This window comes from Eptesicus fuscus, chromosome 2 (genome assembly GCF_027574615.1).
Source record: "Eptesicus fuscus isolate TK198812 chromosome 2, DD_ASM_mEF_20220401, whole genome shotgun sequence".
In the NCBI taxonomy this organism is placed as follows: Eukaryota; Metazoa; Chordata; class Mammalia; order Chiroptera; family Vespertilionidae; genus Eptesicus; species Eptesicus fuscus.
In genome coordinates this window covers 104233417-104259081 of record NC_072474.1, presented here as the reverse complement: position 1 = coordinate 104259081, position 25665 = coordinate 104233417, and the positions used below count along the sequence as shown (strand labels likewise).

Genomic DNA, 25665 nt, shown 5'->3' with positions numbered 1-25665 from the left:
AAACTAAAGATTTATGTTGCATTAACAGGTATGGTAAATCCTCATTATATCAAAACAGGAGAGATAAATAAAGAAAAGTAAAACCTGACTGAATGAACTGACTTTGCATTATCAAAGCCTTTATCAGAAAGTGTATAGAGCCTCTCAGTTAGCTGGAGAAAGCAAACAATGTTTCTCATCAAATAATAAGCTACTCCTGATAAAAGTGATTTGACTACGAATAAAAATAAAATTAGCCCTAGCTGGGTGGCTCACCTGGTTGGAGCCTCATCCTGTACTCCAAAAGGTTGTGGGTTTGATTCCCAGTCAGGACACATAGTACATAGGTTTCAGGTTCAGTTCCTGGTTGGGGCAAGTACTAGAGGCACTGATTGATATTTTCCTCTCATATCAATGTCTCTCTTCTCTCTCTCTCTCTCTCTCTCAAATCAATAAAAACATATCCTTTGGTGAGGATTAAAATATATTTTAAAAATAAAATTAATTAGGAGGCTAACATTTATTGTCTAAAATATATCAAGTACTGGTTCATGCTTTTCATGGGTTATCTCACTAAAATGTTCTGCATTACTAACTAACAACAAGGAACAGCTTCATAGAATTTGGATTTTCAGAACTTTTATTCTACATTTCAAAATTAAAATAAATTTTAAAATCTTCCTCCTTTGCTAAGAAAAATGCATGTCAACTTTGGCAATGAAAGATTTGTGTTTATTGTCACATTAGGTACAACCTGATTTCCTCAAAAATTCCAAGGATACTACAAATGCTATAGATGAGATAGATGAGATGAATGGATAAATTCCATGCCATTTCTAGAATCAATGGAATAGTTAGGTCCTCTATCAAAAGGAAAAACCTGAGGGGGTAGCCATAAAAAGATATGGATAGACAGAACAAAATGCCAAAACTCTGACAAAATCCAAAAACAAAAGGATTTTTTTCTTTTGCCTTTAATATTGATTCCATGCCAACTAATTCAGTAGCCATTCAATGAGTTTATACTACTAGGGTGCACTCTTAGGGAGAAAACAAAACTACAGTATTCCATTTTCCAAGTTACCCCCATCCCAGAAGTGCTCAGACATGTTCCTTCTTAGGGTATAAGGTGGGATAAATAGGAATAAACCCAGGTTAGTCTACTTAATAGACAGTCTGCAAGTAAGAGCTAAGATGCAAGTAAACCCAGTGACAAATCAGAAAACATGTATATTATAGACTCAGAGTATATATAACTACCTGTGATAAATCTAATTTCTAAATAGTGAGCTTAGAACTCAAAATATATTCACCCACCTTAAATATCTCTTGAAAAGGGCTAGAATAGAATACTACTTAATTTTCTCCATAAAAGAGAAACTATGAGAAATTACACATTTCTTTTCATTTGGAAGAAGCTGATTATTATCAGTGATGATGCACTGTCCCTGGCTCCTGGGCTGCATACTAACCAATGGAGGAGAAGAGAAATGAAATGCCACAGCCACTGCCCAAGCACATCTGGTTTTGGTTTTAAGCACTGAGCCATATCATAATGTCTAGATTTGCCCTTTTAATTAACATCCCATTATCATGTTTTCTGGCAGGAAACTGTACAAATTGCAAATGGAGCTGGACTTAGAAATCCACAAGAAATTAGAGCAGTGACAGTTTAGACAGTAAGTATTAAATTCTGGCTTGCTCAGCTCCAGTAAAATTTGAATTGTTTCAAGCCTATGAGACTGAGAAAGGCAGAGGGTGAATTGGTTTCTGAGAGTTTAGATGGAAATTGGAGGAAAGTATCAACTGAACCAATAGCAATATTCAACCACAATGTATGATTCCGGGTTAGTAATTACTAATCAGTAGTCTTCGCTTAACTCTCTGATGTGGTAAACTCAAGTCAATCTGGATACACTTTTAGAGGCATAGTTATGAAAACTTTACAGACCTCCCAAACCAACTCCTTAAAGAGCTCAAAGCAAAAACAAAATAGAGCACAAAACAAAGGTAACAAAGACGACCTTAATTCTGTAAAATACCTATTACTAAATGACTTTCACATAATTTTTTTCCTTATGGTAACTCTGCTTTGTTGGCCCCTAATTATATGATTGATCAGAATTAATGTAAAATCCTGCACTACACACAAAGTATTCCAAACATAATTTGCTACTCATTCATTACTTTAAGGGTATCTCAAAAATCTGAAGGGAAATCACCTACCCGACCAACTTGGGTGGACTGTCCTAGTTCTTTAGCTGTTTCATGAATGACTTTTCAAGCTAATCTAGTCCAATGACTCAAAAATAATTGCCTGTATCTCTGTGCCCAAGTACATAAAAATAAACTTTGCAAAATACATTTTAGCATAAGAAAGCAGATCATTTTGAGGAAGGAAATCAATCAGAAAATCTTCCTGTGGGTAAACTCATTAAGTAGTTCCACTATGCCTCCAAGATAGACTTCAAAATCTTTATCACGACTTACAGAACCCTTCAAAGATCTGGCTACCATGGAGCCCTCCAGACTTATTTCTTGCTGCTCTTATACCCAAGTGTTCTAGTTAAACGACTATAAGATTCAATATACCTTGCTTTTTTCCAGAAATTTAGTATGAGTTATAGCCTCTGCCTAGAATATCAATGTCCAAGAAGAGTATAGTGCAGTTCATATAATTTTAAATTTTCTAAGAGGCACATTTTCAAAGTAAAAAAGAGCCAGAAATTTAATTTTAATGATGTATTTTATTTAGCTCAATATCTAAAAAATATCATTTCAACTTGTAATTGATATAAAAATATTAATGAAGTATCTTACACCCTTTTTTTTTTTTGTACAGTCTTTAAAATCCAATCACACTTTTAGTGCATTCAAATTTGGGACTAGCTGGATTAGCCACATAGCTAATGGCTACTATGTTGGACAGCACAGGTATAGCAAACCTTCACCTTCCATCCTTTTGGTTACAGATCAATCTCACCCTTTTCAGGGATGACCTCCCTCATTCCCAGGTCTGCATGCCTATCCATATGTCACCATAGTACCTTAGCTGTATCTTCTACAATAGCACTTAGCACACCCCATTGCCTCTTTGTTTATCTTTATCTCCCAGTAGACTTGAAGTTCCCTGGCTGTAGGGTACCAAGTCTTACCTAAATTTATATCTTCAGCACCAAGCAAATGTTTGTCACCTAAAGAGTCATGAGCTTTCACTATGTTAAACAGAAATAGCATATAGTTATTGAAGTGGGTATTGGTTTAACAGTGAGTCCCAACTCTTTATATTAAGCTCTTACTACCTATAGGTCACTGTGTCAGTAAACAATCTCTAGGTCATAGGTTGTTGCTTAAAAAAAAAAAGTCAAAATTCTCAAAAATATAAGGTTATTTTATAATTATTTAATATAATCCAAGTTGTCATTTGCACTATAAAAGCCGTCTTACAAAGAAAACTGATAAAAGATTGTCTTAGTCAAATAATTAACTATGAACATTCAACATTTGTGACACAATAAGAAGGTGGGGTGGTATCTGCTTTCAAGCTGAGGTTGATGACCTCAAGATGCTTTTGGCTCAAGATGCTTATGGACTGTAGATCAATCATGCTACTTGATCTATTTGGAAAGAGTTAAACTAGCAAAAAGGCACCTACCTTCCTTCCTTTCTTTTTTTAAATTTAAATTCTTTATTGTTTGAAGTATTACATAAGTCTCCTTCCTCACCCCCTCCCCCATTAACCTCTCCCCGGCCACTCCTACCCCGCAGTACATGCCTTCATCCCCCTCTCTCCATCTGTGTCCATTGGTTATGCTCATATGCATGCATACAAGTCTTTTGGTTGATCTCTTACCTCCTCACCTCCCCCCCCCACCCACCTTCCCTCATAGGTTGGACAGTCTGTTCAATGCTACCTCCCTTTCTTGACTCTAGTTAAGTATCTTGCACTAAATTATCTTTGGAAGGAATAAAATAAGCACATGTAATTTATCTACATTTATTTATATAGCTTTGGTTATAGCTATGCTGTATTTTGCCCAAATGAGTAAGTATATTATTAAATAATTAATCTCTCTCTTTAATGGCATACTTCTAAAAAGAAACATGAAGGCTTTTATAAACTATGAATTTGCAAACACTGAAATAACTATTTTTCTTACAGGCTTATGCAACATGATTCTTTTTATAAAGATTAACTATAATATGCCATATTTAAAGGCTTTGTAAACTACATGGCACTATATAAATGTGAGTTATTATAATTATTGAATAGGCTATTAATTAAAAACAGCAAAATTAGAAATATTGAATTTTTAATTTTCATTAGTCTTCTTAAGTGTTAACTAATGACACTCTGGCAGATCTTAATATCACAGCTCATTTGAAAGTTGAGAAAAAATGAGGAAAAGTGTAATTTTCAAAAGACCCATGATTCAGTCTTAGGTAGATTTAAAGTTAAGTGACAGCAAACACCCTAGACCTTTAGCCTAAGTATTCAATTACATCTCCCTTTTTTCCCCTTGAGTGCCTACGATTAACAAATCTCTCATTTAACCTTTTTCCTCCAGCTGATAACTGTTGGCCAATGCTTGATTTTGACTTCATTAGTCAGTTTTTTTTTCTGTAGGTTTTTCAAGATTTTATTGATGGTAGTGGGTTTTCTTAAAGGAACCATATCCATCTACCCTTTAAAATTCCATTCCCTAAGACTTGGTTTCCTTGTATGCAAGATTTGTCAAAAGCTGATCTTCATGGAAATGATTCTCAGCAGCTAGCAAGACAGGCAGCAGTTGCAATGAACAAAAGCAGTACCATTTCTAATCTATTAGCCATGGCTCCTGGAGCACCTTGAGACTCTATGGGGGCTTTGGTGGGAAACAGTGACATAATCAATTAGGAATCTCTGCCATGGACAAGCACTAGACACTGACAACTGGAGTGTCTCATATCTGTCTTCCAAGGTCTAGATTGATAAGCAATGGGTGGGAGGTGGGGTAAAGTCTATCAGTTAGTAAGCAGCTGCTAAAAACATACTGACCCACAGGGAAAAAAATTAATTTAACATAACCTGGATCTTTCCAGTAAAGGTCAGTATGGTCTATATGTCATGTGAATGTAATGCCCTGCCATAAGTGGTGCCAAAATACATAATGGGTTATTGACAAATAGTTCATAAGAAATGTGATGAGTCAACTGCCCAGTTAGGTGTTGACCCAGCACAAGAAAGAAATGATGACTTTCTTAGCAAATTTTCCTCTACTGCCTCCTTTAAATCTAAGAGACCCAGTCTCTTCATGGACAATATAGTCCTCACACCTGCCAAAAAGACAGAACAGTACTCCCTCCTCATTTTCCACTCAGGGAAAAAAGCAAGAAGAACTCATCCGTTGACCCGATGGAACCAGTGCCTGACTGAATAACTCTCTCCTGCCTCCATTTTTTAACACAGTAATGAGCTTCAAGATGAATGAGATGAATGAGCTATACTGATTTAACATTTGGTTCTCCAATAATCTGTGTGAAGGGAGATTGGGGACTCACTGATGTTTTAATGTCAAGACATTGCATATTCTAACAAAACCTTGGCTTTAGTTTATTATTTAATCTAAAAAAAAAAAAAAAGAAGAAGAGGAGGAGGAGGAAAGGAGAGAAAAGGAAACAAAAGAGAAACCCTCCTTTAAAACGCAAGTTAGCTCCAAGCTGCTTACAATTGCCTTCTGCCTCTGCCTCTCCCTTTGTTTGGCCCTTTCAGACTCGCGCTTCTCATACTCTCTGCGGTATTCTTCCCTCTTCAGCCTTTCGTGCTGATATTCCTCGTAGCTGTCATACCTGAGAAACACAACTTCATCATTAAGTCAACCACCTCCAGTGGCACGAGCAAAATGAATAATAAACTGGGGAGGGGCAGGGTTTAGATAACATCTTGTCATCTAAAGGCCAGGATGAGAGGAGCCCAAGGAAAATGACACGCATCATTACCTGGGCCTACGGCTGTAGGGTGATCTTGAACGTGATCTCGAGCACAGGGGAGAATTTCGGTGTGCACGGTGTCTGCAGTGGCTTGACTCATAGTAGTAGCAAGATCTGGGAAAGAGGAGAAAAACAAAAAGGGCATTTGCAACTGCCACTTAACCCCCGTTGATCAGCACGACTGAACATGCCCAGGAACGCTGTATTACATAAACTGGCTTTTTCTTCCTAGAAACTAGTGAGATTTCCCAGTGACAGTTTCTGATCATCTAGTCAGCTCAGAGGTCTGGGAGTGATGTGTTCTCTCCAGCATCTCTTATTGATGTTAACGCCGAGCGCCAGTCTGGTACACTGTCAGCTTTATCTTGCATGGATCTCAACTATCCTTGCACAGGGCAGCTCTCCAGGTAATGGAAAAAGTTAGATGAGCAAGTTTCTTACAAATTGCTCTCTCTGATCTGACTGGCTCAAGGCACTGTGCTCAAGGCTGACAGATTTAAGAGAAGATGAGGAGCGATGTATGTGTAACAACAATCTCATTAGTTCAGTGACACCCGAATGCAGTGGTGAGGAGCTGGCCTGCTTGTGGGTTTAAATGTTTTTGGTTTTGGTGGGTTGTTGTGTTTTTATGTTTGTTTGTTTGTTTTACTTCCTGAGAATGCCTTATGCTCTGGGTGGGTTTTGACAAGATTTACCTTGAAGAGGATCTACTGCCTGGGGACCTTGATCTTGACCTGGAATATGGTGATCGGGAACACGACCTATGTCGAGAAAAGGACCTTGAACGAGAGCGCATCCTTTGGGGTCTTTGAGAAAATAAGGATTTGGGTGGTGAAACGGAATCTCTACATGGAGAGTTAAAGGAAGAGCAGGAAGGGGACACGTCGAACAATGAATAGGACTGCGTGCCGTCCCAAGGGTAGTTCAGTTTATCACTTTCATCTTCGCTGTCATCAAACAGGCCATCCATGGCTAGTCCTGAATTTATAAACATAGGTAGTTTGGAGAATTGTTCGTTACTGAAATCACTGTCCCTCAGTTCACTGGTCTTGTCTGCTTCGTCGTCGAAAACAGCTTGACTGGGATGACCGAAGTGCTTGTTGAGCTCGGCGCGGATCTCCTGGTCCTGGAGCTGTTTCCTGGTGCTACAAGGAGAGACCTGCTTGCTCCCCTGCAGAGTCTCTCTCATGCAGCAAGTGTCTGAATCCGTGGAGGAACAAATCTGCCCCTGCCCACTGGAGGAAGCATCTTTGTATTCTAGTTGTCTAGAGTCTTGGAGCTCCTGTGATATATTGATGAGTATTTCTGTTTTGGAATTGATTGACTGACAGTAGTCATGGTCACCAAACAGCCGTAGACTGGGCCGCTTAGCCTTCCTTTCCTCGTGTCCACTGGTGAGCACTGAGGCCTTGCTGAGCTGCGCATACAACTCAGACTGCTCAGGCCCTTTCTTGATGGAGTTGTTGCCTTGGGTACCAGGACACTCGCTGTACCGGGGCTTCTTCGATGGCGGAGGTACCACAGTCTTACAAGAGGACTTCAGCTTTGGAGAAGCCCTAAAAGGGTTGTCTTGGTTGGCTTTATGAGGAGGAGTTGTGGGTGGAGTTAGGCCTAAGGCAAAAAAAAAAAAAAAAAAAAAAAAAAATGGTGGGGAGAGAAAGAGAGAAGAGACAATGTTCTTAAATGCCAGGATACATTTTCCTAACTTTACTGAGATTTCAGACAATGGTTAAAACTGGGTGAAAAAGAAGGAAATTAAATTCATGACAACACCTGCTAAAATGACTCTCTGGTGCTCCTGTCTCCAAGAAAAGATGGATCAACTGTGCCAGGCAGCTGTGCGAGTCATGATATTGTGTATCTCAAACACCAATGCTAACAGACCTGCTTTCCAGGAAGCATTAATGCATCCCTCCCGGCCTCCAGGCACCAGGCACCACCAAAGGTCAGATTTTCAAGGGCATCGCATCCTCTGCGTTATGGAAAATGCACGCATCGGGGCTCAGGAGAATCATGTAATAACTTTGATAGCTTTTGTATGCAAAGAATGCTGCCAAGGATGCAAGTGGCTCAGGATTTTTGTTAAATCAAGGAAATCTACCGGTGAAGCCAAAGAATTTGGAAACTTAAGAAAAAAAATAGATGATGGCAAATGCGGGAATGACATAGGCAACGTGGAGGTAAGTTCAGTAAAGTACAACATATGAATGCAGGGAACTAGACAACTCTACAACTCGATGGCAACAATTCTTTGTCGCCACAGTTCATTAACTTAGTAAACCGTGGCTAATGTAGGTATAATACATTCTTGTAAGCATAACTAATACATTCTGTCTAAAATATGGTTCTGCAGCAGAAACCAAAGTGAACAGTAACATGAATTATTGCAGTGACAGGGGACCATTTTATTAGAGCTCAACATTAGGGCAGGTTATGAGGCTGAAGGACTGAAAGGAATCCAAGCTTTAGCAACTAACTAATTTAAATTTTTTTAAATAAAGGAAAAGGAGGAAACCCCATCAGTTGTTTGTTGCCTTTCGTGATTTTCTACAGAAGGGCAGGAAATTCCATCAGCAGTCCCTGTGGGAGAGTCCATGAAGTATAGTTGCCTCATGAAGCGTCCCCCCCACCTGAGTAGGTGATGCTCATCCCCTTAGACTGAGAAAGGGTAATTGCAATACAGCTTCTGAGTCCAAGGAACGTTGAAAAAGGGAAGACTGGAGTTCAAATGACTTCATGCTTTGGAGGGAACATTTTAGTTTACAATACACTTTCTATTTAGAAGAATGGGTGAATGCTATTCAGCAAAAAAGAACTTCAAGTATGCTAACAAGCCTGGGGTTAGACTTAAGGCAACTGCATATTTCAAGGAAAGGCAGAGAAATTCTACCTTACTGGAAAAAAAGTGTGTGTGTGTGTGTGTGTGTGTGTGTGTGTGTGTGTGTGTATTTATATAGAGAGAACCAAGTAGGTCACAGAAAGCCACGTGAAATTTTGGTATGAACAGAAAGACACTGTCTCTCTCTCCTACTTTACAATAAAGAGATGGAAGAAATTGACATTTTACCTAAAATGAAATTGTTTCTGCCACTCTTTGGCAATTTTATTATGCATAGCTAATTCTGCCTTATGTGGGAAGAAAGGGGACAAAAATGCAAAGTGGTTTCACTTTGGAAATCCATCCCAGAAAAGTTCAGAAAGACCAGGAAATACAAACACAAAGAGAAGAGAAATATCTGAGTCTCATAAAAGCCTCCCTTTATTAACAGTCCCTCTGCCTACCCCTCTTTGTTTATAGATAATAAGGAGGTGACATATTATTGAATGAACCACCCAGGTTACTGAGACACACTCTCCTTTCTTCCCTTTTTCATGGACAAATATGTCTTTTACTCAATTTTAGAAATTCCTACATGGTCAATCTTTTCTTTTCTCTCTGTTTTTTTCTTTTTTTTTATTGTTTCTTTACCTTCTTCACTGCCCATTCACACATACTGATTTCTACCATGTGCTGCCTTCAATTACCATGGCAACAAATTTAAAGCTACTAATACCCAGCAAAGAAATGACAAGTTCTCAAATATTTCTCATAGAAGGCTAAAATGCACAAAGAAATAATGCTAGATAATCTATCTTTGCTGAGTAAATAACAGTCAAATATTCCAAATGTCATAGCCCTTGAATTGGGGGAAATGACATTCAACATTCTAAAATTCTAACTCTATAAATCTTTTCATGACACCTCAGATTAAGGTAATTTTTACTTTTCCAATAAGTTACTGCCAGGATCAACCACTTGATACTTATCAGAGATAGCTGTATAGTCTTGCTTGTCTTTTTTGAATGTGAATTATATCTTGTCTCTTCAAATAGATTATAAACTCTTAAGAGGATGTCTTATTTTTGCAAAAAGTTGTATTCTTTTTTTGTTTTTATTTTTCTAGATCCTCCTTCACTGGTGAACCCCACATTTCAGTGGCCCAAGGATCACTTGGGAAGCTGCTTAAACATTTATAATGAGCTGGTTCACAGACCACATATGGAGAGCCACTGTCCTACAGAGCCCACGAGGCGCACTGCCGCCTACTCAGGTCCATGTATTTTGACAGACATTCTAGGCTTATGAAAAGAAACCCTAAACTTCAGAAACACCAAATTAGGCCACTATTAAAGAGAGACTAGTTCTAAAAATAACTCAGCTATCTAGGGATTTTAAATATAGAAATCCTTTTTAGTCTTGAACATGTGAAACCCTTGTCCTAGTACCTAAGCTCATTACCACTTAAATAAGTGACTCTCAAGTTGCTCTTGGGAGTGGCAATACCTTGATTGTAGTGTCTTTGCGTTAAAAACAGAGCCTTTCACCTCCTTCACGTATGGGGCAGCCTGTGGCAACTGAAGGGGCAGTTGCTGAACTCCTACCGTTTGTTGGATGCTACCCACACCAGCCGCTGGTGTTTCAGAGACTCCGCCCCAGTTCTTTGTAATAAAGAGACAAAATTAAAATGTGTCTTTAAAATTTGAAGTAAGTGTATATTTTTTACATATGTGCTTAAAATGTACAAAAACTCCCTGAGTTAACCAAATAGACTCTGGGAGTGAAACTATCAGGGCTGTAAATTTCTATGGGCACTACTTGTTAAAACAAATAATTTCTTGCTTAGTGGATGGAAGTTACTTTAGGATTAGTGAGTAGGTGGGTAGGGGAAAATATTTTAGGTAATTCCTTAAATTTTAATATATATTTTTATTGATTTCAAAGAGGAAGAGAGGGAGAGAGAGAGATAGAAACATCAGTGTGAGAGAGAATCATCGATTGGCTGTCTCCTGCATGCCCCACACTGGGAATTGAGGCCACAAACAGGTCAGGGGCCCTGACCAGGAAATCAAACTGTGACCTCTTGGATCCTAGGTTGACGCTCAACCACTGAGCCCAGCTGGACAGGCAGATAATTCCTTAAACTTTTTATTGTTTACTGAAGCATCTTTAATCAGGGAGTGCCTTCAAGCAAGACTGAGAAATCTTAAGACTCACAAGACCTCCAACCACCAGTGCCTAATTGAAAATCTATTTCCAGAGACAGTTGAAACCCAAAGCAAAACAACAATGTAAGAAGCACTTTTTTTTTCTTTCCACATAGTGTCAAACTTTTAAGAGCGGCTGATGGGACAGGGGACCCCTTGCTGCACCCAAACTAATTGGATTTCTCTCACCCCATCTCCTGTACCCAGATTTTTTCCCCTGTGGTAGGAGGGCAGTCAATACCAATTCCTTTATGCCACTACCTTTGCTCATCTTCCCACTAATCGCCGGACCCTCCATTTCATCCCACCAGCCTAAACCAACAGTCTAATGCCTCCCATAACCTCCAGATTATTTCCCATGTGTTGATTTCCTGGGGAATGTGTACACTTTGGTGTTGACAGTACAAGGTATATTCCGTGCTCTCTCTTGAACTTAGCAGGTTTCGACAGATTTATGGGAGGACAGATGGCCATTACAGGCTGAAGGCTGACAAGAGGCAGTTCAGAGCATTGTTAACACACTTGCACAAACTCTCAGCAGTGCAGCTCTGTGCAGAATGTAATTCAGCCTATAGCTTTTTTATTGCTGCCTATTTTCTTTTGTCAAAAGAGCCTGCTGTGCAGAGCAACAAATGGCTGCTATTACCCAGAATGTAATGGGTGTCAGACAAATCACGTAACACAAACAATCAAGAGTATGTAGGTCATATTTCAACAGAGCACAACCTTAGCAATATTTATGATTACTGCATTGAAATGTGCTCTATAATAAACAAGTACCTCTACATCACTCACACTTACGCACTTCTGCACAGCAGATCCGGGAGAAGTGGCGCACACTCTACAGTCATCTTTTTAAACAGCCCTTTGATTTAAAAAAAAAAAAAAAAAGTGGAAGGCAAGTTTTGTTTTGTTTTGTTTTTCATTATGTGCCATAAAACGATTTTCTTGGAGGAGTTCTCTTTTGGGTTTCTTTGTTTAATTGAATGACTCTGGTAAATGGCGAGTCCTCTGCTCTGTTTTCTGTGCTCCACTATCCACCCAATGACTGCAGCGGGATCTTTATTGCAATAGTTTACAGCATTTTACAGAATCTCCTGCTAAATCTGGGACTTGCTTTGGAGTGTATTTGACAGTGAGATTTTTCTTCTGTCGCACGCCAATTCAGATGTTGCTTAAGGAAAAACAACGGGAAGATGAGTATCTGTGTGTTTAAAAACTCACCAAAAAAGGAGGACCGGGCCAAGAGAAGTGCGTGACTTGTCCTATTCACATACTTTGGGCCTCGAGAACTTGGAGGAGGTGTCAAGAGGACATAGGGAAGGCTGATACTCAGTATGAGCTGTTACTGCTACACGAATTGTTAGAATATTTCTTAATCTAAACTCTTCCAATGCCCTCTGCCCACCCCCAGGACTCCTGGGAGCTCCATGAGAGCAGCAACCAAAGTGTTAACAGTAGACACAGAGGTTTCCCCCCCCACCGCCCCCCCGCACCCTGCTCTGGCCCAGAGTGCCTCTGCCCCTATTACTTTAAGTATTTCCTATATCACCCCTGAATGCCGGGGAACAAACAGGCCTTGCAGCAAAGCTTCAGAACATTCCTGTGGCATGTGACTAGTTCCCCAACTGTTGCTCAGGGAAGATGAAGATCTTATCGTTGACCCTGTGCACTCTCCCACAGAGCAGGGGCAGGAAGGGGAGCTGGGTGAGAATGAAAAAGACCTGGCTTTCCAGGTGTCTGCCACCAAAGCCTCCCAAGCTAATAAGGGAAAAGAAATTGCTTTGTGATTCTTGTTTAAAGAAACATGATAATACCATTTCCAGAAAGAAAACAGAACAAAGAAATTATCTTTCCCAATGTTGGGTCAAGATGAATGAGATTAAACAGAGAAAATGAATGCTATGTTTGAAATATGGAAGGAATTCCTGACACTCAGAGCTGGCAAACGTTGCAATGTGCTGTAAAGAGAATTTGTTGGGTCTCTGTTCCTTGGACTCTTTGGGCCCAGGAATGGATTATATGATCTGTCAAAATCACTTTCCAATTCTCTGATGCTGTGGTTTTTCCTTTGAAAACTAATGACCACGGCTCATATTTTGCTTTGGTCTATTTCCCCAAAGATAAGTCGCATACAAAAGAAGTATATACAGACAGGGCAGAGCAAATTTATGCTGTTTGTCAATATCCCATCCAGCACAATGAACTTTTAAGTGGGAAGTTTAAAAAAGAAAATATAAAACTCCACATAAAAGAAGACTAAAAAGTTAAAAATTGATTGGTTAATGAGTGGGTTTTTGTAAATGCAAGTCCATTGATGTGCACTTTGAATGATTGCCCATTTAAACCGAGGAAAAACATTAAGTGAAAAATAAATGAGACCAAATTATACTCCCACTATCATCAAAACCATGGGGGGAAAATATATCAAAGGAAGAAAAAGATGGCTAAGACTTAGTGTGTTAGGGGGATGAGATTGCTGATTATGTTGCTCCTCTCATTTCCCTAATTAGTTATAAATTAGTTATATTGCTTTTTATTACTTGTATAGTAATAACAATAAAACAACTTACATATGCATGTGCATATACATAGCCATGAAATTTGGGGGGTCAGTCACTCTGGTCCCTAACCAAATTTCTCCCTATCTTGTGGTTAAAACCATCATCTTGTTCAGCTGACATTGCTTTGCCATTCCCATTTGAGAAACAGAAAGTCTAGTGCTCTGAAAATCTCCATATGCGATAGAGTTGAATGCCGTCTGCCAAAAGAGCATTCTCTTCTCTCTCATCTTGCTTTACTAACAGCTATTTTGAAATCACATTAGCTTTTACACCTGTAAAAGAGAAGTGTTTCCTTTATCAGCCAAAATGAGCTAGTTTGGGACAATCACAAAGTCAGACCAGCTGGCAACACCTACTAAAGCAAACTTCCTATCTCATCCCTCCTGTTTCCCAAAGACTCTGCAGATGGGACAGAGGGATTATTCAGAAGGTCTTAGAATTTTGTTGACTCTTTATATATCCACTGAAATGTTGGGAAAATTTCACTAAAATTCGTGAGAGTAAAGAAAAACAAGACATCAGAAAAGCGTGGGCAACAGCTTGATATGATTCTTCTGCCACAACCCAACAGATTAAGTTTGTAGACCCAGGATCAACAAATCAACAACGCGAATGCTGTTTCTACCCTGTCCACCCCCCCTGCTGCACCTATGGCAGACATCACTAATTGATCATGACATTCCTACTGAGCACAGACTTGGCCTTAGAATCCTTCTGAACACAACGCTCCTGGCAGCCAATACCAATCAATGACACTTGGCAAGTGAAATGAAACCTATTTAACATAACAGATGTCGACTACTATCTTTAAAATCCAGGCTTCAGGAAAGAAACATAATGTCTAGTCAGACAGACCTGCTTTGAACCCTAGGTTCACCACGGAGCTAAAATCAACATAAAACTTTTCCTCAACAATTGACTGGGCAGAGAGTAAAAAAGATGATGTCTGTGTGGTGCTATTAGGGAGTGCCTACGCTGTAGAATTTGTAGCAATAGTAACTGTTGTAGAGAGAATATCAAAGAGGACGTTTTCTACTTTGATTTGGTAAATCCCACACCCACACAAAAAGCAGTATATGTTCAATTTCATGGGGAATTAATGGGATTTTGCCATAAAAACATATAACTTCATAAAGTGCCAAAGAGGAGGAGATAACATTAACTCAATTAAAGGAAACAGGTCAAGATCATCAAAAGATGAAAAGATGTGCAATGTCCTTAGTACATGAAGTTAATGTAGTAGTTAAATAGCTAATATTTATTGAACACATATATGCTGGTACTGGACCAAGTCTTTTTCATGTTTTTTCTCGTTTAATCCTCATGGTGACTCAATAAAATGCAGGTATAGTTATCATCTTCATCTGATGCATAAAGATCCTGAGAATAACAAAAGTTTCTTAAATTGACCAAAAGCCATACATCTAGATAGGGGTAGATTTAGAATTTGAACTTAGCTTAGTCCCGTATTAGAGCCAAGTTTCCTCACAGCTTCACTAAGCTACACTGTCTGTTTTTTGAAAATCAAAATAAATTACTTTTATTTGGAGCATTGCTGCTTATAAAGTGTATTGGTTCAGGTTAAACTACATGAAATTGCCATTTTTGTATGTCAAAAATGGTTGAATACTGGCGATTTTAAGTTTGAGCCTATAATTTAGTCCTTTGAGTCAGACAGTAATTTCATTTGGGAATTATAAATAGGGCTTTAAAATTGAGGAATCTCAAGACCTAGAATAGATTAAGGATATTGAAAAATGTTCTAGAAATAAAAAGATGAAGGAGGGAAAGTACTTGTGTTATCTTGCATATTTCCTTGATGATTTTACTGCCCCTGTCAAATTCCTTTCTCCTAAACATCTCTTTGATTTTCTTCCTTCTTGTTTCTACTCCAACAATATCTTCTCCCCTTCCTACCTGTACACTTCAAAATCTGATACACATATTTTTCTCCCTTAAGGCTCCCAAATTTACTGCGTGGAGAGCCCAATTCCCTCCAAACTCCTTTCTATGGATCACTTCACTCACTCACTGTATAATCAGATTGTTTTAATGCTTCTTTCAGTCCTGAACCGCCTTTGTATTTCTTTTCAATCTTCTGTAATCATTATATATAACTTGAAGCCATGTTACAGGGTTCCCTTTGATAACTTTGTTCCTCTCTTTGGTGATTCTCTGAGGCATAACTGGTATTGGTCACATTCTCCAAACACTACTACACAACAAATTTTACTCAAGGGTTTTAGTGGAGATGGAGATCATTTACATGATAACTTTGTTCCTCTCTTTGGTGATTCTCTGAGGCATAACTGGTGTTGGTCAAATTCTCCAAACACTACTACACAACAAATTTTACTCAAGGGTTTTAGTGGAGATGGAGATCATGTACATCACACATTTCAGATCCACAATATCTCTGCCAAAAAAGCAAAACAAAACTCTCCTCCATCAGTCTCCTCTTCCATACATCACCCTCCATGCACGTTCTATACTCCTTCCAGCTTTCCTCAGCATCCTCCAAGTTCCTCCTCACCCCTTCTTTTCCTATAGCTCTAAATTTCTTCTCTGATGCAATGCCATTTGGCCTACCACAGCTTCTCTGATTTGCATCTTCACACTTACAACCACCATGCTCAACAAACTAAAAGATACCCCCTGTGTCCACCTTTCTTAGGAGGTAACTGAACATTATAAATAATAAATGATATTTTCCCTTCATGTTTCTTATACAATGTGTTCTTTTCTCCAAACAGCCTATAAGCCCACACCTTAAACAGAAAAACATTTACTAGCATCTACTATGGTACTATGCTCCATGGATTAGTCTCTCTGTTTGACACTTGCTGTGCATCCATCAACCAAGAGCTATCATATTGCCAGCATAGAGCAGGCATGAAAAATATGTTGTTAAATTGATTTCCATTGTAGCCAATAATCTTTCAAAGCACCAAGAAAAAGGGATTTAAACAAGTAGAAGAATTCTGGTACACTGACAGAAATAAATCCACTGTATATGTTTTTAAAGATTATAAGTATTTTTAAAGTATGTTCGATAAATCTCTACCTGCCTTTCAATAGTGTATGCCATTATCTATCAAAATTATGACTAAATTGCTTAAAATTAGTTATCTATCAATAAGAGAAACATTCAAACTTCTGGTAAAAAAACACACAAATTAATTGATTTTTTATAACAACATAATCTCACTAATAAAAGAAATGCAATATAAATGATATGTTCATACACATAAATTAATAAAACATTTTAAAAACAAAGATACCCAATGCTAGAGAGGAGGAAATAAAGCAAGTATATCCAAAGAGTATTAATAGGATTACAGGTAGAAATATCCCTTTCAGAAAGCAATGTGGCAATATATATCACAAAGCCCCCTAGATATTTATGTCCTTATATTCAGTATGAATAACTACTAGAAATTTATTTTGAAAAAATCAGAGTAAGACATTTATGAATGAAGATGTCCACTGCAGTAACAACCTAAATGTATAACAGTATGAATAGGTAAATTTAGATGTACCTACTCAAACTAAGGTTATATAGCATCCTAAAAGCATTATAATAAAGGACCATGATGATACAAAAATTCATTATTAAAATGTTAATGGAAAACTGGGGAAGCAAATTCACATATATATGAATATATACAAAAAGATCACAGATATATAAAAATATCCATAGAAAACAATGGCATAGATATCTTTGTATCTTAGAACCATGAATAAATTTTCTACCAGTTTATATTATTAACATTTTACAGTAAAGTTTATTATTTATAATTAAAGAATAATAAAAATATTTATTTAATACAAATCTTGGTTTTGGTATATATATCATGGAAATTTTTTCAATCCTCTCTAAAAGAAAGTAACTGACTAATACAACATTCTGAACATTCTTAGTTAATAGGTTTTTTTTTCAGTTTACTTGTCAAAGTAGGCCATTTTTTCAAACCAGTTAATGTACATTATACTGGTGACTACAATTATGTGAGAAAATAAAATATCATGTAAATAAAATATTAGCAAAAAAGTTGTTTCTATAAAAAGACCCATAAAGCCTAAACAAAGGGCTGTCAAATGTTGTAGATTGGTGCTAATGAAAAACACTGAGGAAAAATGAGGTCTTATCATTGTAATTTATATGAAAGTCATAAAAATCTAGAATGGTTCTACATTAGGACTACCACACAAATACATTTAACTCTTTTCTCTCAAAAAGTAAGAAACAAAAAATGGGACCATCTACAATGCATTATTAGTGAGGCTTGTGCCAGAAAGATGAATGATTCCCCCTAGTTTGCCTACTTAAGTTCAAAGTAAAGGTTTCTGTTTTCCACCAAAATTTGATATTTTAATGTATATTTATGTTTTAAGCAAAAGTAAAATGACAAGACAAATGTATACTTTAATCAACACTTTGGCTAAAACTACCAAATACTCATTCTCATTGGTCGGATATGAAGACCTCTACTGCACGTAGTATATACACAAAAGAATAACTTATAATCATATATGTAAATTATAATTCATTTAAGCAATTATGTATGTCTATGATTATAGGAAAATATATATGTATGTATATGTGTGTATGCATTTAAAGATATATTTGTATATATGTATATATATGAGTGTATACACATACACATATATAAAATATATGTAAATACCATAAAATTAACTACTCTACTGCTTTACCAAATCATGCGATCATGCAATAGACCTTTCATATGGAGGTAATTTAAGGAACTCAAAGTGTGAAATTAAACTTAGCGATAATGACCACGGTGCATGTAGGCACCGTGGTTCTGGTCGAAAGCATCTTGTTTAACTTACTGTTCCTTTACCCTTATCAGCAATGGCCAGAGCCTAGAAATTTCTTGTTCAGACATTCTAAGGTTCACCTTCTGGTGGGGTTCAAGTCCCGAAACTTAAAGCTCAGTGCAAAGACACCATTTACAACCAAATCAGAAGTCTGCTTTGGAACTCTTGGTTTAGTAAGTTTCTCAGAGTTCAGTCCAAGTTTTTAGTGCTCCTTCCTCTTCAGTATGTGAAGTCAAGACTGGCTAAATGAGTTCAGAAGTCCAAATGGTGAAGGAAATAGCTCTTCTTTAAAATATATATAAGAACGTTTTGTATTGGTGAATGGGTATATTTTCATTTTTCTCCTTTGCTGAAAAGATATTAAAATGGTAACATACAGAGGAGAGCATTGCACTATTAGGCACACCAGAGAGTGAGAAAACATTCCAAGTGAAGCATCGAGAAGTAGTAAACCTGGCTTTAAACCTTTGTTCCTTGCTTTCTCGCTCTGTGATCTTGGGCAAGTTACTCAACATCTCTGAACCTTATTTCTTCACCTAAAAAATGAGAAAACTACCACCATCCTTATGAAGTCTTATGAAATTAGCCCAAACCAATTACTTGCCTGGCACATTTATTGAGAAGGATATCAGTAAATGTTCATTTCTCCTACTACTCAAATTTTGGTGTCTTAATCTGAAATAGGGTTATTTGAGAATCCATAGCAGTAATACATATGGGGGAAGTGGGGGGGGGAGGCAAAAGTAGGTTTATAATTGTGAGTGTGCAAAACAGTTTATTCTTGTATTATTTATTAATAACTAGAGGCCCGTTGCATGATATTCGTGCAGGAATAGGCCTTCCTTCCTCTAGCTTCGCTCCCGGGCCGCCCAGGAGCCTGCAAGTCCTTGCTCCCAGCTGGAGCACCACTCCTGGAGCTCCCTCTGTTGCCCCCTCCCCCTCATAGCAGGTGTCCTGCCCCTCCTGGCTGCTCTGACCTACATATGCAAATTAACCCGCCATTTTTTGTTGGGTTAATTTGCATACTCCGTCCTGATTGGCTGTGGGCATAGTGGAGGTACGGTCAATTTACATGTTTGTCTATTATTAGGTAGGATTGTATTATTTTCCATACAAACAACTGTAAACCTACTTTTGCCCCACCCTGTATACACCAGACTCTGGCTCAAGCTGACACACAATAAATATTTTCTCCTAAAGAAAGTAAACAACTAGAAATATTTATAGACAACTTCTTATCCAATGTTGTTTGTTCTCTATTAATGTCATTAATCACATAAAGAAAACAATCTATTTAACATATATTCACCACACACACACACACAATTGCAAGTGAAATGTAAGGCTCACCTGCAGTTCCAGAGAGTTCCACACTTAAGGTTCGTTCAATAGTCTTGTTCTCAAATGGGGAACCCTTGGGGTCACTGGAAGATATGGCACATTTATAAAAACAAACTGAAATGGAGTTGCTGTAGCCAAATGTATTAGAACCCCCTTCCCTTTCTGAAAATGGTTACATTTCTTAATACTTACTTTGGTGACTCTGGGGTCAGAGGAAGAGATAAAGTTGTTGGTTTGGCTAAAGGAAAAAAAAGGAAACTAATTATGAAATATTGAGTGTTTTTTTAGATTTGTTTTCTTGCTACAACAGTCAGGTGGGAAACTGGAAACTGTAAATCAAAAGTAAGAAAATCCCTAAATATTGGATCAAAGTCAGACAACAGTCCATTAAAAAAAAATCCAAACAACATTTGTATCAGAAAACTACCATTCAAAAAACATACAAAAATCAAGTTAAAAAAAAAAGTAGCATCCCTGTTAAGGATACCAAATGTGCATCATACCATCAGAAAGAAATAATGTTTTCTATTTGAATTTGGAATACAGTACACGGTTTGTTTAGACAAGAAAAGAGCAGAGTAACTACAAGATGACAGAACGTTATGAATATTCAGTTGATTTTTCTCCTAAAATATATAATTTTATATCTAGCCTGAGAATAGGTTATTGGTAGGAGGCCAAAGCTCACCCAATAACCATTCCTTTCACTAAAAATGAATTGAGAGATTATGGCAAATTTTGGACATTGATCCAGATTGTTGAAAAGGGGCTCAGATTCTCAAATCTGATAAACAAGTAAAGTAAGATACTATGTTTATCAGTTGAGAGACCCAGAGCTTTGTAAAGAGAGCTCACCTACTTCTCTTTATGCTTCCTAAATTTTACCTGTTACAGAAGGCATTTCCCAACTATAAAGGGTGAAGTAAGAATCTTCTTCTTACTCCAAAATTTCAATTGCTACTCTTCAGAAGTCTTGTATTTTGAAAAGAAGAGGGGAAAGCATAACGAGAAATGCCCTTGGGATATATATCTACATACCTATAATAATAAAAGTGTAATATGCTAATTAGACCAGACGTCCTTCTGGGACGAAGCCAGGGCTGCAGCCGCAGGATCCAGGCAGCTGCCCCCAACTGCCAGGGAGGGATCCAGGCAGCCAACGCAGCTGCAAGGGAGGGATAGAAGCAGCTGCCACGGCTGCGAAGGACTATTCTTGCATGAATTTCATGCATCAGGCCTCTAGTCTATATAATAAAAGCCTAAGCGACCGTTAGGGTGGAACAACCAGAACAACCAGTCACTATGATGCACACTGACCTGGCAAGCGCAGCAGCAGTGGCAGGAGCCTCTCCCTCCTCCTCCGCAGCTCTAAGGAGCAGCGAGCTGAGCAGTAAGGAGCAGTGAGCAGGCGGGCAGTAAGGAGCAAGGGGTTCTGGGCTGTAAGAGGGTGCAGGCTGGGCTGAGGGACCCAATCCCCAGTGCATGAATTTCATACACTGGGCCTCTAGTTATTTATATATATGCCTATCTACAAAGATATATGTATACATATGTCAATTTTTTCTCAGTAAAATAACTAACTTCAAAAGGTGAAGTCATTTAAATAATGAAAATCACAGAATTGAAATAAAAAAGGTCTTTAGAATAATCTTCCTTATTTTATGGGGGAAAAGCCTGAGAAAAATCTTTGAGATGCTGAAAGATATTGCCAGAGCCATAAAACTAGTTACTGGTAGAGTTGGCCCAGAATATGTTTCCTTTCTCCTATTATCAAAAGGGACTGCAACCAATAGATATTCAAGCAAATTAATCAACCCCAGTAATTAAGGTCCTTTGAAATGTGAAAATATTATTTATATCCAAATTAGGCTGAAATTAGGTACTTTACTTGGATAAATAGTATTTACATATTTAATTTGTAGATTTAGATTTAGTTTTTAAACAATGGAATGGTTTCTCATCTATCCAATGTGCATTCAGTAATACGAAGCTCATGCTGTCTTCTACAAATTAGGTACATTGATTGAGTGGCTTTTCCATATAAACAGATAAATGAACTGGTCTTACATTATTTTTTTAGTATGTCTGATATAATGAACCTTTCAAAAAGAACACACTTATGAAGGAACTTTACCAACTTTTAAGGTGCTCAACTAATAATTACAATAATGCACACAGGTTCTATAGAACATGTCTATCTATGAACTATGTGCTATCACACACAATAAAAGCACATGGAATATCAATCACTAGAATTCCAGTTTTCAAGGTGTGGAATTGGCTTTCTGAAATGCTCAAAGGAAGACCCCCAAAATTCTGGTAGTTGGGTATAGGTAAGGCCAAGGGCAATGGAAGGAGAGAGTAGGCAATGGAGATATTTAATGGGACCAAAGGCAACAGGAAATGAGGGCCATAGGGAAGGGTACAGCTCAAACCACAAACAGACTCTAGTCGCTGAATATGTCCAGGCTCACAAAAGCTCACTAAAGGAGCACTGAATTGGTTCACTCAGAGTTTAACCCACACTGTTCCAGAGACTTTAATCCACACTGATCCTTGAGGACAGGAATTCATCTTTTTCGTGCAGATCATGGTATTTTTAGTGAATGAATAAGTGAGTGAGGGGGACACCAACATGTGTCAAAGGCCAGACCATTATCCTAAGGAACTTGAAAGAACCTGACTTCACCATGTTACAAATAACAAACAGGAAGTTCAGTGAGAAAAAAATTATAATCCATTAAGAAAGGTGACCTCAGCAGAATCTCTCAGTTATCATCTCTAAGAGTTCACGTGTTTTTCACTTTCAAATTTTGATAATAATTTAAGTAACCCCTGAAGCTGAGCATTGATTTCCTGTTGCTTATTAACAGCCAGCCATGTTTGCTTTGTTTTAGGACTTTAATAACTACAAGAATAAATATATATATTGTCAAAAGGCTTTGTTCTGGGATAAACTCTTTATGCCTCACCACAGACATATACCTTAAAAAAACAAACTACAAACAGCATGTCTCTTCTATAGAATATTTCCCCCATAGGCCAATTTAGTTCCTCACTGCCATGGTTTGCAACAGTTTACAGTAATATTTAGTGGTAAGCAAATTTAAACATTGGGAAAAAAAAAAAAAAAAAGAACCTCAAAATCCAAAAGGGCCAATTAAAGTTCCAAAACAAGACCTTTAAAATGCGCTGCTGGGCTGGGTTTACTGACTCCAAGGGTTCATCGAGCTCAGGACGTCATATTCAGCTCCAGAAAATGAATGCATGACTAGCAGAAGGTGGAGAGGAGCAGTGACTTCTTCAATTCACTCACTAGAGCAAGCCCAGCTGGCTGTTCCTCACCTGAGGCCTTAGACAGCTCTGTGTCTGTCCCCCAGCGGACTGGTTCTGCTCTGGGAAAATCTCCTCCAGTGTGTGAGGGGCACATCAGGCCTAAGCAAGCTAAGAGAATTTGGCTCCTGTCCATAAATATATTTCCCTGAACTGGCAGAAAGGCGTGGGTAGTGATTTTGAGATAGCCACCAGGAAAAACCTAACTGGGAGCCAATTTAACATATTAAAGGAAGGTTCCTGAAAAATCTGGGCTTATGGTGAGCTGGGGATGAGAGAGGGAAAGTCAAAACACTGGGAAAGGAAATACTGTTGAAAAGCAGCAGCAGCAGCATACCTGTGCAAAGCAATCATGGTTCATAACAGGGAGGCGGGGCTACCGCTCTGCAGCTGCACGGGGACGTTGGGAAAACAAAAGGAAAAAAAAGAGGTGGGTGTTTATAAATACTATATTAGCAAAGGCCTACTTCCACTACAAGGATAGAGGTCAAGTTCACATAGAAACTGGGATATTTTTAAGCAACAGCAACTTTTACAAGTTCGTTTTGCACCTGTAAGACTAGAATATTTTGAAAGGAGGAGCCAAAAACAAAAGAAAATTTTATCTCTGCCAAGAGAGGTTTTCCCCAAATCAGCCTGATCTGCCTCAGAAGCCTTCTGGTATGGGGGCAATACAAAATCAATCTAGCTGTTTCATTTCATCTAGGCAATCGTTTCTTTAGATAGAAAGCAAATTTTTAAAATTCTAGGAATTTCCAAATCCTTATTTACAAAAAAAAATATATATATATATCTGTGAGCCTAGCATGTACTCTTAAAAAAATAGGAAAGAATGCACTTAATAACCACAAGAGGCTGCATAATTGTTATTTACAATTTCTTAAGGCACATACACAGCAAGTCAACAATGCCTTATTTTTTCCATTATTGAAAGAGGAAAAAAATAAAAGCTCTGTAATGAATCAGCCCAACCTGCCCAGAACTTCAATGACCTCAGCATTTCAGAGCTCATGGAAACCTCATCTGAGGTTTCAATGCTCCCCACTTCGTCACCCACCCACTCGGCTAACATTTCAGGGGCCATTGGGTGATTGTGAATCAGGCTGCATATCAGCTAAATAGGATATGTTCACCCTGCGTCCACGGAAGGATTTTTTCCCCCCATCTACAGTGAAGTGCTGAATTCTCTTTCCAGAGTGAAACTGTGGGAATGGAAGCCCGCAGTTTGGGCATCGCCAGCCCGGTGTATGCTGGCTCTCCCTTCGGCGCTCTCACCCACAGAGTATGTTTTGGTCCCCAACCTACCTTGTAAATGTTGCGACTGCGATTGTGTGTGGGGCTTCTTTTTGGAGGTGCATTTGTCTCTGCTGCTGTTCCTGGTCTCTGTGGGTTTGCTGTGAGGAGGGTCATCGTTTGTGGTCAGATACTTGAGAAGCTCTGAGCAGGGACGTCTTTGTGGCTTTTGCTGTTGACAAATGCTCTTCGCTTTATTGCTCCATGAATTCTCGGTCTTAAAAACAAGGCATAAAGAAAGCTAAAATTAGTGAACTGAACCTTAGCAGAATGGATATAGGTTTTCTGAAGAGATGAGATTTTCAATGAAGTGTTCAGTCTAAGTGTACTGGATCTATGAGCTGTGAATAATTGTTTGCAGAACAAGGAAAGAAAATTACATTTAAAATTCCTAAATGACATTTATGCAGCTTTTTATTTCATTTCTCCTACATTTCAATGTTCTTACTCAGCAACATGTAACTAACAAGACCCTACAGCGCCTTTACTGTGAATAAAAAAAAAAAATAAGCTGGTTTAAACCTTAATTTGCCACTGATTGCCAGAGCCCAGTATTCACAATTCTCTTAAGTACCCCTTAACGCTCCGTTTTCACTCACAGTGAATGGCAAGACAAACATTGTTTAATACAGCCCGCTAACCGAATTATGTCATTGCCAGCATTCCATCCAATTAATGGCAGAGACGGATCTTTTGCGGTGATTCCAGAGCAATCTTTCTCAGGTTGGACAGCTGGCAAAACAGCAACCCTGCATCTTGAAGTCACTTATAGTTAATACCAGCCTATCAGCAAATTGAATTGTAGCCCGCACTGCTGCATGTATTAATAAAATGGGCAAGGAGCAACAGACGGCAGAACTTCCATTCCAATTGTCCAAAGACAAAGTGTAAATGGACTCTGCCTGGTTGAAAGCGGCTCGAGTGCTGCTTTCGGACACCCATTTCATAATCGGTTTCAGCACTGTGAAGCAGCTGCAGGTGCCAGCCCCATGAACACCACAAATAAGCCCACGACTTGTTTTACAGCTTCAAGCAAAAAACCCTCTGTGCCGTTCCCTCCTGTGTTAAAAAGTTTACTTTTGTACCTTAACGACTGCAGGGTTTGTTCTCATCCTGTGACTATGGTTTGCATGGTTCTGGGTACTGAGACCACTGCATTCATTATAACTTAGCTGAGTGTTGGCTGGTGCCAGTAAGAGCTTCTTAAGCTAGAAACATATCAGAGAAGGGGAAAAACAAGAGAGTTATGAGTCTTCTGAGCATTAGAATAAGTTATTAAAATTTCAAACTTAAAATTCAGTAATTGTAATGATAAAAA

General features: G+C 38.3%; 1 protein-coding gene across 3 annotated transcripts in view; it reads right to left on the bottom strand.

Moving 5' to 3' along the window:
- PPARGC1A (PPARG coactivator 1 alpha) overlaps positions 1 to 25665 on the bottom strand; it is a 304344-nt gene that overhangs the window by 10283 nt on the left and 268396 nt on the right. For all 3 annotated transcript variants that reach the window (XM_054724022.1, XM_054724037.1, XM_008140191.3), the window contains exons 4-10: positions 25433 to 25555; positions 24360 to 24564; positions 19914 to 19959; positions 19731 to 19804; positions 6645 to 7560; positions 5959 to 6063; positions 5688 to 5808 (exon numbers count right to left, since the gene is read on the bottom strand). In XM_054724022.1, coding sequence (XP_054579997.1) covers positions 5688 to 5808; positions 5959 to 6063; positions 6645 to 7560; positions 19731 to 19804; positions 19914 to 19959; positions 24360 to 24564; positions 25433 to 25555 — 1590 coding nt within the window. The remainder of the gene's footprint in view (positions 1 to 5687; positions 5809 to 5958; positions 6064 to 6644; positions 7561 to 19730; positions 19805 to 19913; positions 19960 to 24359; positions 24565 to 25432; positions 25556 to 25665) is intronic.